Genomic DNA, 20,857 nt, shown 5'->3' with positions numbered 1-20,857 from the left:
TTTTTTTCTTCCCTCTCTGGGCTTTTTTGCTGGGTTTCAGCAATTTGGCGGAGAGCCAGCTCGAAGCTTACACACTTACCCTAATAAATTTGCACTTGGTTTACAGGTTTTCACTGGTGGAAAAACCCAACATAACAGAGATTTAAGATGAGGTGATCCTGTTTCAAAGTGATCTTACTACAGTCCTGTTAGTTATCTTCAGGTATGTTTCTATATGTTAGGAAAATACGTTGCTTAGGCTGGTTCCTTGCTGCATACAGCAGTATTCTGAAATCATCAATTTCCCTTCACTTCTAGCACTGAAGCAAAATGTTATACTTTCCAACCTTGATACATGCCGAATTTTAATGAAAATAATTTTTTTTTTCCTTACTTCTACTGCATAAGGAAATTACAGTCTATTATTAATAGACTTTTTTTTTTCTCCATACTGTTCATCAGTAAATACCTATATAATCTGTGATTCAAGAACACAATTACTCACATTGTCTATTTTTTTGATAGCAAGGTGCTGCTTTTTTTCCCCCCTTAAACTATATTATGTCACATTTAGAGGATAACGTAGAGAGTTACACATCAAGTAATGGGACCAAAGACAAGACAGTTCAAGGATGGATCTTGATGCAAAATTTGAATCAGAGAACCAAAGTTATATTATTTCTTTCTTCAGTGTAGTTTCTTGATATTAGCTGGTTCTCAGGTTCATCATCTGAAGCGGTTCTGCTACCAAGAACGATAGTCAAAAGGAAGAGGTGCTGAAAAATAAAACAAAAAAAATCCATGTATTTCTTTCCCTATAGATAGGTTGGTGAAATAATTCGTAATTTTACTTTGCAGTATTTCTGATTCCTCCCTTCAGAAACGTTTCATCAGTTCTGCTCAAACCTGGTAAGGAAGGATTAAAAGGATGTTTTGATGTACAGTCAGCTTTCTACTGTGGAGTGTCTTAAAGTACAGTTTACCTTTCTGAAAAGCATGCCTCTCTTGAAGCATTTAATGCAGAAAAAAATTGTTGAGTTTTGGGAAGTGTAAACAGGTGAGATTAGATTCCTTTTATTTAATTTTTTTTTCTAGACAATTATATGGTGGATGACTGTACTCTGAAGCTTCGTGTGGGTTCCACCCCCCTTTGCAGGGAAATGCTTGACAGCCCTTCAGATAAGCCTTGGAATAAGACTTTAAAAGTATTAGCACTGCAAAGACTCTTCAAAATTGTTCTTTTAGAACCTTCTGTAATTGAATGACCACCTGAATATAGCTTATTTGGCCTTGATTTTTACAATGCGAGTATTTGATAGCTATTTAAAAAACAGACATTGTTTATAGACCTCAAGCAGGTTACTCATACATAAAGGTGTTCTGACAGCCATTGTCTTTGTTGTACAAAGATGAGATTTAGGTCTTCATTTGCAGCAAATTCAGCCCTGAGCTTTACTGGTGCAAATCTCAATGAAGTCTGTGGATGCAAGTGCAGTAGATACCAACAGAAAGAGCAAAGGAAAAAAAATCCTAAAGAACCATCTTCTTGGAACTGAAAGAGTCTGTGTTGGATAATTCTTTCATCACATACTGGAAGGATATACAGCTTTTCCAGAACAGTACTTTTCCTGTATGAGAATATTATTGAGCACCCAAGTGTGCTCTGTATCCATCTGCTCTTCTTTTCTCTTCCCCCTTCAAAAGACTTCAACATTTGATCTTGAAAGATAGCATAAACGTAAGGACAAAGTGCTACAAAAAATTTTGTTTATTTTGTTGCTGTCTTTGGATATCTGCCCACACATGCATGATAAAAGCACATACAGCTGTCAGTACTTACAAATCAATTTACAGGATTGGTCATCTAGGCAGCACAATACATTTTTTGCATACTATTTGATCTGTATATGGAGACAGTCTCAAATAAAATCCTTTCCTCAAAAAAAATTGTTCCAATAAAGTGACCTCTGAGGCCCAAAAGTGAATTAACTTGGTGGTTACTGAGAAACTACTTCTTTCAAATTCATAGTTATTAAACATTCATCCTTCATTAAATAAATTAAATATGATTGTCAAAGAGTTTAAAAATGCAGTGCTGCTGACCCATCTATGAAGGAGAAGGGTGTAACAGCATGAGTAGTATGGGGAAGGCCACACATCTCTCATTCAAGTTTAGGCAAGTTCTGTCCTCTTTTATTACAGTTTACATGGTTTGGATAGGTAAGTAGTCACAAGTGTTTGGTCTGTAGCAAAGCACCTAATAAAATGCAAACTCCAAGTCTAGAACATATTTGCATTAAACCCAGGATAAAATTTGCAGAGTAATGATTTTTTCTATTACTGAATATGTAAACATAATGAGGGATAAAATAAATATGTTTGAAGATGTCCTTATTTCTCAAATTTTCAAGACTATTTTAATGGCTTATATTTGTGCTTGACAGCATTTGAGTATGCTGGAGCATGTTCTGTAGCACTGATGATTTTTAGTGACAGTGTCCTGCAGTTTAGGCTTGAATCTTTGCTAGGGGGTGAAAGGAGCAAATGAGGCCATCATAGTGCAGTGCAGATAAACAAGATTTGAACTGAACTCCTCTGCTCACAAGGAAAGCAGAACTGATTTTTGTGTTATGTTCATTTCAGAAATAACTTTCATGTTGGCTAACACTCATATTGAATTTCAACATTCATCTTCTCCCCCATTATTTCTTTTTGCCTGGAAAAACCATCACCCACAAAGTAGTTACATTGTAATGTAGCATTCCTTTTCTCTTCCAAAATCCTCCAGAGGAAAGCTTTTCAGCCAGAGCTGGTCTTATAGGCTTTCCCTAGACAGAACTTCAAGTGTAGACTTCTCAAGTGACTAGCAGTAAGTATGCAAAATACATATATAAAAATGTTTCGCTATCTGGCACACATCTTTGTCCAAGACAAATATTCCACTCCTAAAGAAAGACATTAGATATTTTATTCTACTTCTAATGCAGTGCATTACTGCTGACTTTTCTACCTGGGCAATAATCTCTATAAGTTTGGCTAGAAAACATCATACTATCTAACATTATCTGACAAAGTAAATGCACTGAGCTATGTTTCTAGCCAGGAATATTGTCTGATCAAACCACAAAGTATCTTTAAGTTCTGTCCATCTAGAGAAAAACCTTGTTCTAAGGAGTCATAACTAACACCCATGTAGGCCCAAAACATGCAATAGACAGTCTGTAAATCTACCTTTTTGTATTGTCTTCCTCTTGTTGAATGAGATGGTCTAATTCAGGGAAATTACTGCAATTCTCACATAAAAATGAGCTTTCCAGAAAGCTCAGAGTTCACAGAATGAGGGTAATATCTGAGAATCATCTAAGCATCAATTCCTATCTATATTAAAAGGACAATATAACAGTTTGATAATTTTATGACAGGACATCAATTCTGCAATCAAAAATCATTAGAATTAACACATGTAAATGTTCTGCTTTTTGCCAGTGTAAAATTTCCACATTGTTGGTTTGGGTCTTCTCCCACATCTACAGCAAGATTCCCACGTTGCTTGGGGACTACACCTTGGTATGGATCTTGCTCCTTCCTTCTGTCTTTAGCGAATGACTCAAAAAGCTTCTTTCCAACTCTTTTCCAGAGGGTTAGAGCTTTTAACAATGTTCTTGCTTTGATTTTGTTTGATCTTTGCCTTTTCAAAAATATAAAATGAATTTGTTGGAACTGCAGCTAGCCTTGACTCCCCTTGCCTTTCATTAAGCATAGCTGTCTCTGTTGTAGGCAGCTGACGGGTTAATGGGGTTGCAATCAACTTTCAAGGTATGTTGGGCTTTGCTCTGTTGCCTGACACTGTTTTGCTTACGCTGCTGTGCAGTTTTGCTCTGCATCTACAAGTGTGTAAAACATACATCCCAACACACAGTCCTGGGCACAGTCCTGGTCTTACCTGTCTGCTACTGCAAGTGATGGGGTTTTTTGCATTTTACACATGGCTGGGGTTCCATGGGCTCATTTTTCATGAGAGAAGACATTTTGCAAGCCATTATACTAGAATTTCTCCTTAAAATTAAAAAAGTCCTTACATTAACATGTCTAGTAGATTTTTTCTTTTCAGACAGTGTAAGGTAAAACATACTCAGGTATCTTCCCAAGGCAGTGGAAAGGGTTCAGAAAGGGTTTATTTCAGAGGCAAAGACATTAAAACTTACAAACATCACAGTACTGCCAGGCAGCACCAGGCCTCAGAGGAAAGGCAAATTCCCCATGCACTTCCAAGGCTTTTTATCTGCTCTCTGTCCTCCCCCGCCCTCTCTGGCCTGAGGGGGCCCTGTACATGTCTGCAAGCATTATTTCTCCTGCATACCAGGGAGAGAGATAGCTTAGTTACAACTCTTCCTGCAAATTGCTCTGAAATGAAGAAGGGAAATGGAAATAAAGGCTTCCTAAGTGGAAAATGAGTTCTAGCTTCCCATTACAAATTCTTCCAAAAGAGCAACTATCTCTACAGACAGGAAAGCATCTCTGTTTTTTGACTTTTATCTCTAATCTAACAACTACAAGTGGATCAGTTGCTGATGTGTTTAATTTGAACCTTTCGGTCGTTAACATCTATATGGATTAAGCCCTGAAGGAATTAATAATCTTTGAGAGAAATCTGATCATCTTAGTTTATGTGCCTCTTGTTTTCTTCAACATTCATTAACTTTTTTCATTTACTTCATACTGTTTTTTTATTTTCAACGTATCATTTAATTTTCCTGCAGTAATTTGGGTTTTGCAAACTTTCGTTACACGGTATGCTATTGTTCTCTCCCTAGTGCTTTGGTCTCATGGAGGTTCAATGGTTCTTTGCCAGTCTTGTGTGTGAGCTTTGTCTCTATCTTGTTTCATGGCTCTTTCTGATAACTGTTTTCCCTGTATCTTCTGAGTAATGCTGTTGAATCCTCAACAATGAGTTGGATTTTGTTAATATGGCATATAAGCATCCCTGACATGTGTAAAGCCCTGAGCTTGCTTGATGAGCTTTTTAAAGGGACTCAGGCACTTTCAATCAAAATTACGCACAGAACATTGACTTAGCAAATTCTAACAAATCCAACTTTAAATTACCCAGATTTTGAGAAAAGGAAGTTAGGAAAAGAAAGAGGGAGAAAGAGAGAGAGAGAGGGAGAAAGAGAGAGAGACAGAGAGAAAAGAAAGGGACAGAGGAAGGTCAATAGTCACGGCTTGGATCCAGTGTGGTCTCAGCTACTATAAGATACAAGACAATGGGACATGTAACTGTTTTTATCTGCTCTGGTATCCCGGGGCACTTCCCCCCCAGGTGGGGTTTTTGGTGTGCCAGTGGCTTTTGGTGGGGCTTTTGGTGTGCCAGTGGCTTTTGGTGGGGCTTTTGGTGTGCCAGACAGCCATTCTGAGGCTGGACTAGAGGATCCAGAGGTGGGGTGTGGAGCAATGCACTGCCCCACCTACACAGAACTTTCACTACCTCCCCCTCTTACTGCTGCCCCTTCTGTTGTTTTGAGCCATTAATAATTTTCTCTAGTCTCTCACAATGTGACTCCTACTCAAGGCAATATATTAAAAGACCTTAGCAATCTAATTTTCATGGTATTTTGCATTGAATTGTATATCTTGCAGGTACAGAGAAATTGTGAGCTGTGCATTAGGAGGGATTGGATGGGAAGATGGATATTGCTGTTGCTGTTTAACTTAGATTTGCAGTGCATTTCTGGATCACAGGAGTAGATTTATATCTATATTTTTTTATTTATGTTGTAAGGTAATTCCAGCATTAAGTTGGAAAGTGGTTCGTTTTTCCAAATATTCCCAGCAATGCTGTGGGCTGGAACACATCTCCATTGTTGTTTAGGATTGATATTCCCCAATTCAGTGCCTCCCCATGGAGACTCCAAAACCATAGATGCTCACTCACTTCACCCCCAAAACCCTTTCCTCTCCCATTCCTGCTGCAGCAGATCAGAGAGGAGAATTGGAGGCAAAAAAGGCAAAGATCATGAGCTGAAATAAGGACAATTTACTGGAAACAACAATGAGATTAGAAAACAAACAGTAACAGCAACAATATTAATAACAAAGGTGTACAAAAAGAGAAAGTGTGGAGCTCGACACAACTGCAACCACACCAACTAGACTGCTCCCTTTGGCTTGGGACCAGCATTATCACACTGCTCCATCCACCACGCTTGCTCCAACAGAAGGAACGCCCTTCTCCAAAGAAGCAAGAGAGTCCTTTCACCCCACCCCGGCAATGACGTGAGGGAGTATTGAATAATATTATGGTTGTGGGGGAAACTAGGACATCCATTTTGGTCACTTTGCTGATAGCAGAGTTGCCATACAGGGGCTACTGGCACTGTATCAGCAAATACTTTTTTTTTTTCAGTGATATGATAGCCCATCCAAAATGGTAAACTGTCCTTTAATGGTTTTCACTTCCGTGGGGATTTTTAGCGAGATGGATGATTCTAAATTAATTTTTCCAGCACTAGCTTTATAAACACAATTTGAAATCTAAATGTGCATGATAAGCTTCATGTCAGTTCTTACTACAGTCCTCTATTGGATAGATACCCTTCTTAACTTGTTAGTTGCAGTTTAATATTAGGACCAAAATAGGATTAGTCCTTTGATGTAGGTTGCACCTCTCCTGTGTTTCTTTCTTGTGTTTAAAATCCTACAGTGTCCTTTCTGGATCCACTAGAGAAACAGTTTCCTTATTATTCTACTCTTTCTTCTGTGAACAAAAGTTATATTATGTCATCTCCTCCAGCTTTTTACCTTATCACAGATTACAAGCTCCTTTTTTCTTTTCTATGTCAGCGGGAGGGAGAAGAGACATGCTTCTTGAAAACGGGTTTGCGCCACGTCAGATATTCTTCCTTGTTCGGGGTACAAGTCCATGTCTGGGAGGCCCATCATGCCTAGAACTCAGCCATGTATGTCTTCTCTTTCGGTGGCAGTTAACCTGTTCCTGTGTTTTCTGTTGGCTGCATAAATACAGTGCTGATTGTACCTCTTTGTTTATCCTCTGTGTGCCAGGATGAGTGCTGGTTCATATCAAATACTTCTTCCATGTCCCTGTGACCTCAGCATTTGAATGTGAAATTCTCTTCCTTCTACTTTTTTCTCAGGAACATGTTGAAATCTGTCACGGCAGATTTTATTTCAAATGCGGCCAATGTGTGGTGAGCCTCCACTTCTGGATTCTACCTTAACACTTGCCTTTCCCTTTCACTCTGTCCCACTTCCTTGTCAATGAGAGATATGCTGGTGTTTGACACTTCTGCATTTCAGGCCCACAGACCTATTGCTAGCAAGGCAGGATGGGTGGGACCTCCTGAAAAAAAAATGTAGCTCTTGGTCATTAGAATCATGGGCAAATTCTACCTGAGTAGCACAGCTTAATGATTCGTATACATGTTATCCTTTGACTAAAGGATCCCTCATATTGCAGAGCTGGACCTCAGTTTAATAGTTTTCTTGCGGAATGAGAACATACTTAAGACTCCACCTAGCTTGCTCTGTTCAACAGGATGGTCCACCTTCTCCAGATGCTTCCTGCATTGCTTGGAAGATTTTGCTTGGACTCCTCTAACCCATTAGACCTTTTATTCTGTGAAATTGCCCATGCTCAGCATTAGCATAAAAGAATGGGGAAAGCTTCTTGAGACAGTGCAGCATCTGACTAACTTCAGGCCAGATCAAATCTAAAAGATATGCTTTAAAAGAATTGTGAGTCGTTTTTCTCAGAGCCAGAGAGCTGTGAGGGAGATAACAGAATTAGGCAGAAGGACTATGTAGCTGACCAGTTGTTTCTTGTCTGACCCGTACAAAAGCAAATTGTGTCCATCAATTCATCATGATCTCTCTGTTGAGACAGATGCTACATGGTTCCCTTTGCTTCCTTTTCATGACTGTTCTGTGTGCTGCAGTGATGTATCCAACAGAGTGTGTATCCTTCAGGGTCACTCTGCTGCTCAAATGGAAATAATAGTGATTGGATTGTGAGCCTGAAGACAAAGTGCTGTGAGCAACCAAAGACTATCTTAGACAATCTGGACCCTTTTCTGTTGGATGCATTGATTATTAATCTTGCTTAAACCTTCTGTCTGTCCATTTGAAATGGAGTCTTGGAAAATTAAATTATAACAACAGCTAAGTGAGTTTCACTAGCCAATAAAACACAGAAGGGAAAAAACAAAACTTTTTTCTCTTCTGTACCATAGGGTCCTCCTTCTGTCACTCCACTTCAAAGTGTTGTCTCAGGGTTAGAGTAGCAATATAAATACATATTTTTTCTGTTTAGTTTCCACAGGAGCATATGCTTTATACTGCCTTGTGTCATAAACAATAGAAGATTGACATTGACAAAAACTCTAAAACAAATAAAAATTAATAGAGGTTTATTGGTTTTGGTTTGTGTTCTCAGTTTGTGGGTATGGAAAATTAAAGTATAAATTGAAGAAATAATGGGAAAAAATCTGAATTCTCACCAACTTATTAAGTAATAGTAGAGAAATTTTATCTGGTAAAGAACCTCAACCTCTGTGTTCTCTGTTATCTGCCTGAAATTGTTAGCTAGTGTGTACTTCTATAATAAACAGCTCATGAAGCTTTTAAATGCTGGATACAGTGATGTTCTTTGTATTTTCCTTGAAGCTTAATTAAGTCAGGCACACTTTAGCACATGTAGGCAATCTGTACACCAGACATGAATTTTCAGCTTTCTTGTGTTACTCAAGGGTCAGTTCTTTAATTTCTAAAGTGCTTATAATTCTTCATTGGAAAATCTTAATCTAAATTTTTCCAGGATCATAAAATGAAGCTCAAGGTTTCACTTCTAACCCACAGTTTGGCCGCTGAGACATTCTGCTCATGATTTCATTATCAGCTTTCTCAGAGTTTGGCAAATACACAGGTAGCTGTTAACCTATCATTTAAAAGTTCTACTTCTCTAATTCCTGTTCATTTGTCCTACTATCTAGATTCAGTTGAAGGTTCCCAAAAGGATTAAGAGAATTCTCCTCTGATATCATTCTGCTGTTTTCCAGTTTGAAGACCAACTGCCCTCTCACTTCATATAGAGGGAAATAGTTCTCATCATAGCCTTTACAGAAATCCTTCTGCAGAAACCCTCCATAACATACCAGACTTACTTTATAATTTCATTAAAGACTCACGAAGACTTGTGTTAGCACGTATTGCATCCTGTAACTTAGCAAGGCATGTTTCCAGAAAATCTGCAGTGCAGGAAGACTATATGAAATGCCAATCTGCAGCTAGCTCTTCAGTGAAAACTTATTTGGTTCATGAAAATGCTGGCTACTTTTCCTTCACACGGGTCAGCCAGAGTCTAACCTCTTCAAGGCTTATCTAGAGAGCAAGAATACTAGCCACCAAATTCAACCAGCTAGATATCACAGTTCCAGTGTTTCTTTTTGTCTGATGATTTCCTGAGGCCCTTGGAGGTGATGGTATGAATAAACAAAGCAGTTCAACAACACCACATATGGTCTCTGCCTGACTTCTGCCTGCCCTTGTTGTCTTTCTGTCAAAAGCTATCTGGCTACATCCACAGATCAGAGATCAGGCAGAGTTTCCGACTGCTTTCTTTCATCACCTTCTCATTATGGTAATCTCCTCCCCAGTTGGTCAAACATTCCTCAGATGTGTGTCTAAACCTCCTGGGCCCATCTGCTCTTTGCACAGGCACATGTTAAACATCCTTACCTTTTGGGTCTGTCTGTTGCGAAGTGTTTCATGGATTTTTCAAGGATGCCTTCCACTTTTCCCAGTCCTGCTTTGCTTTGTGAATACAACAGCGGCTCACAGATTTAAGTAAACAAGTCACAACAATACTTGAGAAAATGATGGTATGGTATCTGTTACTATGGACACAGTGTTTTGTAAACATAACTGCAATGCATATTTTTATAGACTTTCACAAACTTTAAATCAGTAGTGAGTTACCTTTGCGTCTTTTTAAGTCCTTCCTCCATTCAGGAGTTTCCAATGGGGTGCATGCAATTGTGGATGCTGTACACAGAAATCATCCTGCATGGGATATGTACTTCTCTGTGAACAACAGTAAAATAGATATTCAGCTTGTGAAAGTTTTTGGGTACATTATATCAATAAATAATTCTTGTCATACTGTTCTCAGTAAGTAGCAATTTGCAATTGAAAGAAATTGTGGAAAATTTTTCATCTGGTATAGATTAGTGCATACAGATATATGTGTATACGTGTATACACATGTGTGTATACACTATGCATGTATATATACATAGGTGTATAAACACACACACATATATATGAATATATACACATATACATATTTAAGTATACATAAATAACTAGTCCTGATATTTTGCTACATGTGATCTCATCTCAGGTGGGTTTTAAGTTTTATCTAGTCTTCCGGTCAGGTTACTAAAGTGGAGTTTGTTTTGGTGTACCTATTCCATAAACAAAGGACAAAAGCTTCTGAACTGTGATTCTCAATGGAAAGTGTGACTTTATGAAGAAATATTGCATCATCTTTAATTTTATAAAAAACTTTCTAGATTTTTTGATTTCAGTTGACACACTGATCTCTTGAAAACTTTCACATCTTTTTTCTTCATAGTTCTATTCCAAATTTCAAATTTTCAGTTAACTTCATATCTGGAGAAGACAAAAATATTTCAGACTTTTCGGCATGGAAATTCTTGCATCTGCATGTTAGCTACAAAGGAATTCACATATTCATTTAAAGTGATCATAGAAATATTAACCTAAAACTGATGCTCAGTCTCTTGCCTTTAATTTTAAGCCCATCTTAAAAATATTGTGCAATGTTTAGATAAATCAACTGCTGCATCTTTCATGTGACAACATTTTCTGAAGTATTTTCACCATATTGATTTGTATTTTTGTTTGCATCCTGTGAAAAATATGCCAAAAAAGAAGCTCTAAAAATAATAATTACTGATAATCTTCAGTAGCTAGATAACGTTTTCCAAATGCATATGCATAAAGTTTTGTCTTCTATTGAGCATAACTGCACTTAAAATATGTCTCATGGTTTTAGTATGCTTCATAGAATAGCCATGTGCTGACAGATTAGAGCCAGATTGATAAATGGGAAGGCTATGACTTGAAGACTAGAAAATTTATAAAGGAGGAGCTGTTTCTACTGTTGTAAAGTTCCACAGTCTCAACAGCAACAGCAGCCTAGAGTTATCGTGCAAAAAGGACCTGAGGGTTAGTTACGCTCTGTTAAGGTAAGTGGAGTTACAGCTAAACCCTTTCCTTCTGTGATAAACAGGACTAGGGAGATTGAAATGCAGCTGAAGGGAGGCCTGGAAACCCAGCTATACCTGCAGATATATATGCAAACTTTGACTATTTGTACAAAGTTGATAAAATTCTTCATTTCTGTGACATGAGAATATACTGTCATTGTTCCTGGCATAAGCATATAACTAGAACAGAAGCAGAGCTGAAGTGACTCGCTACCAAAGTTGTATTTGCAAGATTTATTTTTTGACACATATAGTAAGATTACTTTTGGTCTTTCTGCTCTGCATGTCTGTTTCTTCAAGAATCATGATTAGGAAATAAGAATACTCTGGTACAATCAGCAAATATTGCACCCACAAATAGGTTTATGAAGCATTTTTCTTGGGAAGTCTTCTAATTGCAGCTTTTAAACTACTGAACTCAGCTGCCCTTGGGGCAATTTGTCTGCTGAAAAGACATCATGTGGCATTAGTACTGTTTTTGTGGTTATGCCAGTTATTACCAAATTTCTGTTGCTGATAAACCAGATACAAATAACAGCCAGGGCTAAAGTAACTGAAGAGTGAAAATAACCTAATTGGCCTGTGCAAAACGCAAAGCAGATTTCTTTTTCTCTGGTTTGTATAAACCTATACAGCATTCTCCTTGTAACAGTGAAAGTGCTCATGATTCAGTCTACGTTAGTTCGCAGGTTTGTGCAGATTTTGTAGGAATCTCTGAAGAAGCTAACTCAGCTAACAGCAATGTAATATTAGCTATATTATTAAAGTGTTTGTACAGTAATGCACATGCTTCTCAGCAGGTTCAGACTGCCATATTACCTACCTGTGCTGCTTGTTACCAGTGTTAATTTTCCACTCCTACTTGGTACTTTGTACTTTTATACATCACAGATCTGTGGTGCCAGTGCCATGACTCGGGTTCAACAGCTAAAAAGAAGTCCTTATGGATAACTTGTGGCCTGCAACCTTCAACTCTACAATGTGTTATTTACCAAGACCTAAAAAAAAAAAAGAAGAAAATGGCTAGTCGAAATAGATTCAAAGTAATCAGAATTTCTGATTATTACCACAGAGACTTCCAAAACATAGTTCTGCAAAATATGTGTTTTACCTAGCACTGTCCCTCCACTCACATGTTTGTTCTTGTGACTTCTTATTTTTCTAAGAGCAGAGTGTAAATTTGTAAATTTGTTCAGGGTGGAATCTACCATGATTTTTCTGAGCACCTCTAAGAAGATAAGGAAGATTCAAACACTTAATATACTTAAAATCTATCAGATTTCATTTTTCATGTATTTTTCCTCACTCTTTGTTCGTCTTGCATAACAATGCAATAAAAAGCCTTTTTTTTTTTAACTTGTAGTCAACTCTCCGTTTATATTGTAGAGGGATATTCCAGGAACTAAACTGATAACAGGCATATTTATCAGCAAAATTGTCAGTAAACGTGAAAGAGGTAAGCACCCAATGTGATTCTCTAATCAACTGTACATTGCCCTCTCCTCTCTAGAAAATGATACACCTTAGGTTTTTTCTTTTTTTTGCTCTACTTTATCACCAAATATAAAGCTAAAGAGAGAATATAATACTCTCTACAACATATTACAATGGAAAAAAAGAAAAAATACCTACTAAGAATCTGTTGAAGATTCTTTTCCCCCAAGTTTATAGAAGACTAGATGGAAGCTAGATGAAATCTGAGGAAGATCTCCTAGGCCCACATAAACTCCTACCTGATAACTAAAAAGGCAGGCTGGCTAAATTTTTCAAAGAATAGCTTCAATATTTGGAAGAAAATTTTTGCTAATGGCCTGGGATTTTGCTAGATCCAGCAATTTCTCTTGATTATCCATCCACACAGTTAAGACATCCTCAAATTTCTTCCTTCCTCTATGAATGAGGTGTCACTGATTCTCTTCCATCCCTGGTGGATTTTATTCATAGGCCTTTTGAGCCCTCAGAGACAAGATCTCTGATTTTAGTAGCTGTATTTCCTGAGGGAGGTACCAGATTTGGTTACCCTTGCTAGGTAGCAAGGAAAGTGGAAGCAGAAGACTTTTCCAACAAGGTATAGCCAGCTGCAGGGTACCTAACACTGCATCAAAAATGCTGCTGTTGCTGTTCTACCATTGTTTGTCCCTGCTGCTCTTTTTTTGAACACAGTATCCTTATTATATACTTATTATATACTTACTATATACTTATTATATAAGTATCCTTGGATACTTATATAATGATTTTACTTAGTTCAGAGCATTAGTGTGCTAATTGAATCCCTCACCTGCCCTTTCATATCCCCTTTGATATCCCCTTTTATATCCCAAAGCACCTTTGATATCCCAAAGCAAGCAACCATCCCAGTTAAGGCAGCCACACATGCAGCAGCTATTTGAGTGAGGTTAGCAACAGATGCTTATGATGTCCCTCCATCTCATGTCTGTCCATCTTCCATGCATTCAAAACTTGAAGCCCATCTACAGTCCACCTCTGCTACTGAAGACTACATTAGACAGCCCACTGCTTCTCCACTCCTTGTGGAGTAATGGCAGAGACAGCAGGCATTCAATGGATGCTGATAAGAAATAGTATACTGAAGTCACCACCTTGGTACTCCTAACCTCCTGTTACTCCTAACCTATTGGCTTGTATCTCTAAGGAAATCTAGGCATTCGTTAGATTTTAAGACCAAGGGAGGTTTGTATTTTACAAAACTTTTATGAAATTCTTCTACATTTGTTAAGTGGAGGAGTTGCAATTATTGTTTCTGGAGTCTTTGAAATGAAACAGAAGCATCTGGGTTGCCTGTGGCTCTAAGGCTACACACTGAGAGAAAGTAAGCTGCAGCAAACTAAGAAATGCAGCAAATACTTTCAGTTCAACACAAATCCTATTTTACACCGCAAGAAGTGGTCCTTAGTGGCTATCATAACGTAATCTGACAGGATTTTACTCTCCTGTCTCTTGTGGATATAAGAACAAGTCAGAGCAATCAAAAAGCTCAAGAAATGGGTTTTCTTTGGATTTCCCAACCTCTTACTATGTGTACTGCTGCTTCTGTTAAATGTTAAGTGCACTCTAGGTAAGCAACATCCTAGAAAAGAATAAATCCAAGTTGGACTCTTTCTGACCTTGACAGAGAGGTAAACAACTAAGATGCAAACAACAGTCAAATTTTTTTATGTTAGATAAGGTTTCAGTTCAACAGATCCTAAATCAGGAGTGTGAAATCAACACAGTGCAGTGACGTCAATGTAGAGGTGACAAAGGGATTTGGATTTGACACTGCCTGGATAGCTTGCTTCCAGGACAGAGATGGAGCAAGTATTGCACAAGATGTGTCTCATATCTTTGTCAGTTTAGTCAAGATTGTAGTATCAAAATGTCTGCAGTAGCATAAAAATCCATGACTCATCTGAAGAGACACCGTTGAATGTTGACAGCAATCTGTGTCTGGCCGTAAGAGTGCTTAAGGCTTAGTAGATTCACAGAGCCAACACAAGTAAGGAAGGCTGAATAGAAAAGCCATCTATGATGTCTTAAGGCTCAAAACCCACTAGAGAACAGAGGTTACCTCCAGGATGGATTGCTTTACTGAACTGCTAGTTCAAGTTTCCAAATCTGAATTGCTTCCCAGAGGAAAAGAGAAAGGAGAAGCACCTGTACACACTGGCAACAATGCTTGGCTTAACTCTTGGTTCAGAAGTTGTCTGCTGTTTTGCACTTCTCTGTCAAGCATCATCTAAGTCAGTTTTATGTCCAGCTCACCTGTCAATGCTTTCCCTACTCTGAAGTTCTTCCTGCATTAGCAGTCGTGTTATGTTAACAGCATTACATTCTGCCACCATCAATGGGCTATTCAGAATCTCAGACACCATGTACAATGCTATTCATCTTCACTGGCACTGAGAATTTCTAAGAATACAGTAATATTTAATCTGCTACAGCACTTTCTTCTTGTCTACTTTCTTCTTGCGTGTGTGAGAGCTCTATGCAAGGAGCTTTGACAATGCATGAGAGATGGGCTAGGAAGCCCAGCGGTGGCCAAGCTTGGTTCCACAGAGCTGTTGCCCTGGGGAAGGTGAGGCAGTGCATTGCCCTAGCAGGCTGAAATAAAAGTACAGCAGGATGACACTTCTCAGGAGGCTGTTTCACAGGCTGGTAGCTGACCCCATTAAGAAAAGATCAGGCACAGGCCTCTCTCCCCCAGACACTCCCTTACAGCACAATTGCAGGAGAGTACAGTGCTGCATACAAAGCAATTTCATATAGAAAATAACACAGAGAGGGTTCATGATACCTAAACAGTACAATCTTGCACTAACTTTTCCATTGAAAAGACAGCAACATACCTTAATCTGCCTCCATTGTATTCTGACAGGTGATCTGAGTGGTGATGTCATTAATTGACAAAGCAGCAAAGGAATACTAGAGGAGAATTAGTGTCTGCAGTAGTGCCAAATCCCCCCAACTCTCAATCCCTAAGCAGGCAGGCATCAGCAAGACTCAGAAATTTATTCTGCTTATTGAAATACTCAAGTGTGAAATTAGTTCAAAGGCTAGATGTATTATTTATTCTGCCTGAAATTTGGAACAAGATCCCTAAATCAACAGCAGGACTAATACTAATGTGAGATTGTGTGACTGAAAAATGGTCAAACACATCTGAAATACGGAATATATTCTTTCCTTCAACTAGGTCTATGTTTTGGAATTTACATCAAAACCAAAGCAGGATTTTGCTCAGTTTTTCTAGCCATACATATTTTGGGAAAAAAAAATCCCAGATGAATTTGCCTGCCAGACAGCTTGTTTCTTTAATTATATTTATTTAAAACTAAGGAAAATTACATATTCTGACTTAAATTAATGCCATGTCATAAGAGTAAAATAGAATGAAAACTGATTTGAATCCTGTGCTTCAGGGTTCATCCAGGCTTTGAACTTCTTTCATGGTTTCTTCAACTTCAGTGGGAATCTTTTAACAATTCCTATTTCTATTCTAGCTTTTCCCACACATCCAATGTAAAAAATAAGAGGCAATACAGATGAATATTAGTACTTCTTACTTACTGGGCTAGGCTGGGTGCACTTTTAAAAACAATTTATTAAAACCCAGACTAAAATCTTGGCTAGCCCTGAATCATGCCAAAGCTGTCAGTTCCTCTAAGAGAAGACAAAGGGATTTCTCACTTTTAGGTTTTGTCCTATACACAAGTGGGTCAGACACAAGAGATTAATTTCTTTCCAGTTTCAAGTGTATCATGGCATCTTGTGTCAAAGCATTTTATGCAATACCTGCTGCTTATGACAATAGATTAACATTCTGAAACAATTTGTGTAATAAATTTCTGTTCATAGATAGGACTTCTAAGAACTACACTTTGAAGTGAGTTCATTTTCTAATTCTGTATGCAATGCACTTTCTGAGCCCTTTCTAATAAAGAATGGTGTGAAACAAGGCTGTGTTCTCGCTCCAACCCTATTCACAGTCTTTTTCAGCATGATGCTCCAAAGGGCCACGGCAGACCTCGATGATCAGGATGGTATTTACATTCGGTACTGTAGTGATGGAAGCCTATTCTACCTGAGGTGACTGAAGGCCCACATAAGACCTTAAACCATCTTGTCCGGGAGCTGCTTTATGCTGATGACGCCGCCCTTGTTGCCCACACAGAAGCAGCTCTGCAGCGTTTAACATCCTGCTTTGCAGATGCTGCTGAGCTCTTCGGGCTGGAAGTCAGCTTAAAGAAGACAGAAGTTCTCTATCAACCTGCACCTCAGGAAGTCTTCCATCATCCCCATATCACCATTGGCCAATCAGAGCTCAAATCAGTCCAGCAGTTTAATTACCTAGGTAGCCTCATCTCCTCGGATGGTAAGATTGACGGAGAGATAGACAACAGGTTAGCAAAGGCATATAGAGCTTTTGGAAAACTCCATAAAAGAGTCTGGTGAAATAAACACCCGAAGAAAAGTACAAAGATCAGTGTTTACAGAGCCATTGTGCTGTCTACTCCTTTATAGGGGTCTGAATCATGGGTCATCTACCGCCACCACTTGCGACTCTTAGAACGCTTCCATCAGCACTGCCTCCATACAGTCCTAAACATCCACTGGTCAGATTATGTGACCAATACATCTGTTCTAGAACAAGCAGCAGTCACAAGTATTGAGGCCATGTTACTGAGAACTCAGCTGCATTGGGCAGTGCACGTCTCCAGGATGAAGGACCACTGCCTCCCTAAGATCGTGCTTTGTGGTGAACTTGCTGCAAGAGAGGAGGCCCAAGGAGGAGATACAAGGACTCCCTGAAACAACATCTCAGCCTTGACCATATTGATCATCATCATGGCCTCTGGCCTCCAACTGGGAGGTCTGGAGACACACTATCTATAATGCTGCTGCTTCTTTTGAGAATGCACGCAGGATCACTCTTGAGGAGAAAAGACAAGGTAGAAAGAACCATGTCTTGTCAATACCACCTAAGGAGTCTTTCCACTGTGCCTTTTGCAACCAGACTTGTCTATCTCACACTGGCCTTTTTAGCCACCAGCGTGCTTGTAGCAAGTGTGGGTAGAGTCCTTCCCAAATCTTCGTTCGCAAAGCCTAGCCATGATGATGATGATTTCATCTATTTTAGAATAAGGGATTCATCAGTCTCTAGTCTGCTTTGCACCACTCTTAGTAATTTGCAAAATTCCAGAGAACTATTTCATTAGCCTATGAAAAGACATGCTACAAAGCCAGCACAATAAATTGTAGTTTAGCTGCTCATGAGTAATGTAGAGAAATGCAAGGATAGTGATTATATTTTTGTTTGTACCTACTTCAGATTTAAACATTAGTTATGAGAAACCCTTATGTAAGTCATTCTAGAGTATGTATAGGTCTGAATAAACATCCTCTTTACTTTCAGAGGGATTTGAATGAACAATGTTTTTTTTTGTCAGGTTGATCAGCTCAGTAACTTGATTGCTAGGAATCTAAGTGCAGAGATTTCAGAGAGCAAGGAATATTCAAACAGTTCTATGAAATCTCCAGTCTTCAGGAGTGACCTAAAATAAATTGTAAAAAAGAAGAATGCCACTCAGCTAAAGTCTGCTATCTTTTAGCCCAGGCAAAATCCAGTACTGTAACTTTCACAAGACTAGGATCCTTTCTTTGCTGAGGTTCCCATCAGGACCCCGGCAGAGCTATAAAAGATCAGATTTTACGGATGTGACAATGTTAAATGTAAGAAAATCTGTTAGCCACTGTTCTTAAAAACTGACCACTAGTGCTTTGGTTGGGGCAAATCATGTTTCAGAATGGGGTTTTGAGTCTTTCAAAGCAAGAAGACCCTCTGTCACAGGTGATTTAAATGTTAAATTAATCGCTTTTTGAAACTGTTGGGGGATTGCAGCAGTACTGTGATTCTCCTGGATGCTGACTACCCAATGACAGAGTCAGATTCTAGATTGCAGCCCTGCCTTTGACAATGGTGTGCCCCTGTGAAAGTCAGGCAAAGTCTGAGTGCTGGCTGTCCTGCTGTGGGAACTGGGCAAGGTTCTAGGATGAGATTTGGAAATGCTGTCTGGAATGACTGTTAAAGGAGTGTCCCAGGGAATGGGGTACATCCTCGTCCTGTTCCATGCACTTGAAATCCATCAGGCAGTACTTGCTCCCTTTCACTTTCCCACAGGTGGCAAGTTCTGTTCAAAAGGCTGACAGGGTTCTCAGTTCAGTGTTTACAGAACCTCCCAACCCAAGACCAGAACAAGTATCAAGTCAGTGTGCTGGCAAACAAAAATCTCGTACCAACTGAAACCCTGACCCAGGATGCCAAAGGGTTCATTTTTCTATTAATTTTCTGCATACAAAGTATTTTAGAGTAAGCTCACCTTTTATTTTAAAGCAACTAGTTAATGTGCAGTTAGAAGGGATTAAATCTACAAGACCACTGATGCTCAGGATGTGCTTAACATGCAATATTTACCTTCCTTGATCCCAGTCCTCAGGTTCCATCACTTGAAAGGATCTCCTTATAAGCAAAGGAAATGAGGAGGACAGCAGGAGTATTGGAAAAGGTATAGCACAACGTGGTACCCACCAGACTGCTTTCTTCTAGCAGGATGAAACACACTTGAGTGTGTTTCAGTTTCCATCTGTCAAATAAGATTAAACGTTTTCAGGTAAGCTAGTACTGTTAGGGGGGTGTTTCTCTTCTAGGTCATGAAAGGCCCTGAGAATATGAAAAACACTGGCAAGAAACAAATGATAGATTTGCAGAATTGTGGGAGTCTTCGGTTGATCACACAATACTTGCTATCAATGAACTTGCTACAGTAACAGTGGTTTATACTTATCTTTTGACCTGTGGTTGAAGAAACTGCAGCATTTACCAACTGCAATCAGTCTCCTCTGATGGCCAGGATGTTTTACTGACTAGAACTCAAAGAATGAGAGTACTGCTGAATGTCTGGCAGAACCTATCAGGCAAAAATAAAATTTTCATAAGGTTATTCAGTATGCTTCATCTAATTGGTCAGAGAAGAAAATACTTGGCAGGAATCTGCTTTATGTGTTGCAACCACTTAAGGAAGAAGTAAAACAAGACTCTTTGGAGGAACCTTCAAAATTATGAGCATTTCAGTAAAGTACCCTGGGGACTGCATTTTCTGTGCTTTGTACAGAGGTTTTGGCACACCATTCTTGCCCCCCATAAAGTTTTCGATTTGAAGCTCCACACTGACTAACAGAAAAAAATAAATAGAACAGTATTAATAGGTTAAATATGTTCCAGTATTCCTCTGTTACACCTGATTGTGAACCTACTGAGACCAAAAGAACAACTACAGGAAAATGGTGAGCATTTTCAAATTCAAGGGAAGTTCTTTCATCTGGATTTGCAATTAGATGAGACCCACTGCAGATGGAAAATTTAAAGTGTAGGGAGGAAGGCTCTCATGTTCGTAGTAGGCTGGGGACAAGTGAGGGACATGAAGCAAGAATCTGAGTTTACATTGCAGAGGAAAGAATTTCCCTATGGAAAAAACATTATTTCAGTTTTAACTGGCAGTCATAAAGGGCAAGTGTAAACTGAACCATTCTTATATTGGTATGATTTTCCTTGTATTTCTGAAGGTGAAGGTCACTGCAGGATAAGTACTCTTTTATGCAGGACATTCATTTTCCTGCCTCCACGTCTTAGTCATGCGATGTTCAGGCGACAGCCATGTATTTGTAGTTTATCTAATATAGCTTTACCTTAACTCCTTGTTACTGTGCTCTGCAGTCAGTTGAAATTGCCAGTTATTTTTTCAGAAGTGAGCATAAACTATGAGCAAATTCTTGTAGTCATACATTTTTGCATGAGGAAAAAAAAAGGAAAATACTTTAATTTTAAGAATGGAGCTGTTGTGAAAAAGTTTTTAGTATGGTTCAAACTCTGGTTTTCAAATCCCAAACTGCTTCAGCCGAGGGAACAGCATGAGTATTATTCCGTGAGTTTTGAGACCTTTTCATAGTAGAAAAGGGAAAGTTTATTTTTAAGAACTATGTGTTTGGGGGGAACATGTCTCAGTGAAAAATAA

The 20,857-nt window shown here is 38.8% G+C and overlaps 1 protein-coding gene across 1 annotated transcript in view; it reads left to right on the top strand.

Moving 5' to 3' along the window:
• Positions 1-3,771: 3,771 nt before the first annotated feature.
• Positions 3,772-20,857, top strand: part of LOC127471865 (uncharacterized) — a 28,510-nt gene continuing 11,424 nt past the window's right edge. Inside the window, exons 1-2 of the mRNA XM_051789258.1 lie at positions 3,772-3,795; positions 12,672-12,741. Of these exons, the coding sequence (XP_051645218.1) occupies positions 3,772-3,795; positions 12,672-12,741 (94 nt within the window). The remainder of the gene's footprint in view (positions 3,796-12,671; positions 12,742-20,857) is intronic.

Source organism: Manacus candei, unplaced genomic scaffold (assembly GCF_025592945.1).
Source record: "Manacus candei isolate 608988 ecotype Guabito, Panama unplaced genomic scaffold, ASM2559294v1 h1tg000027l, whole genome shotgun sequence".
In the NCBI taxonomy this organism is placed as follows: domain Eukaryota; kingdom Metazoa; phylum Chordata; class Aves; order Passeriformes; family Pipridae; genus Manacus; species Manacus candei.
Note: the sequence above shows the minus strand (reverse complement) of the source record. Positions and strands in the feature narration are given on the sequence as shown.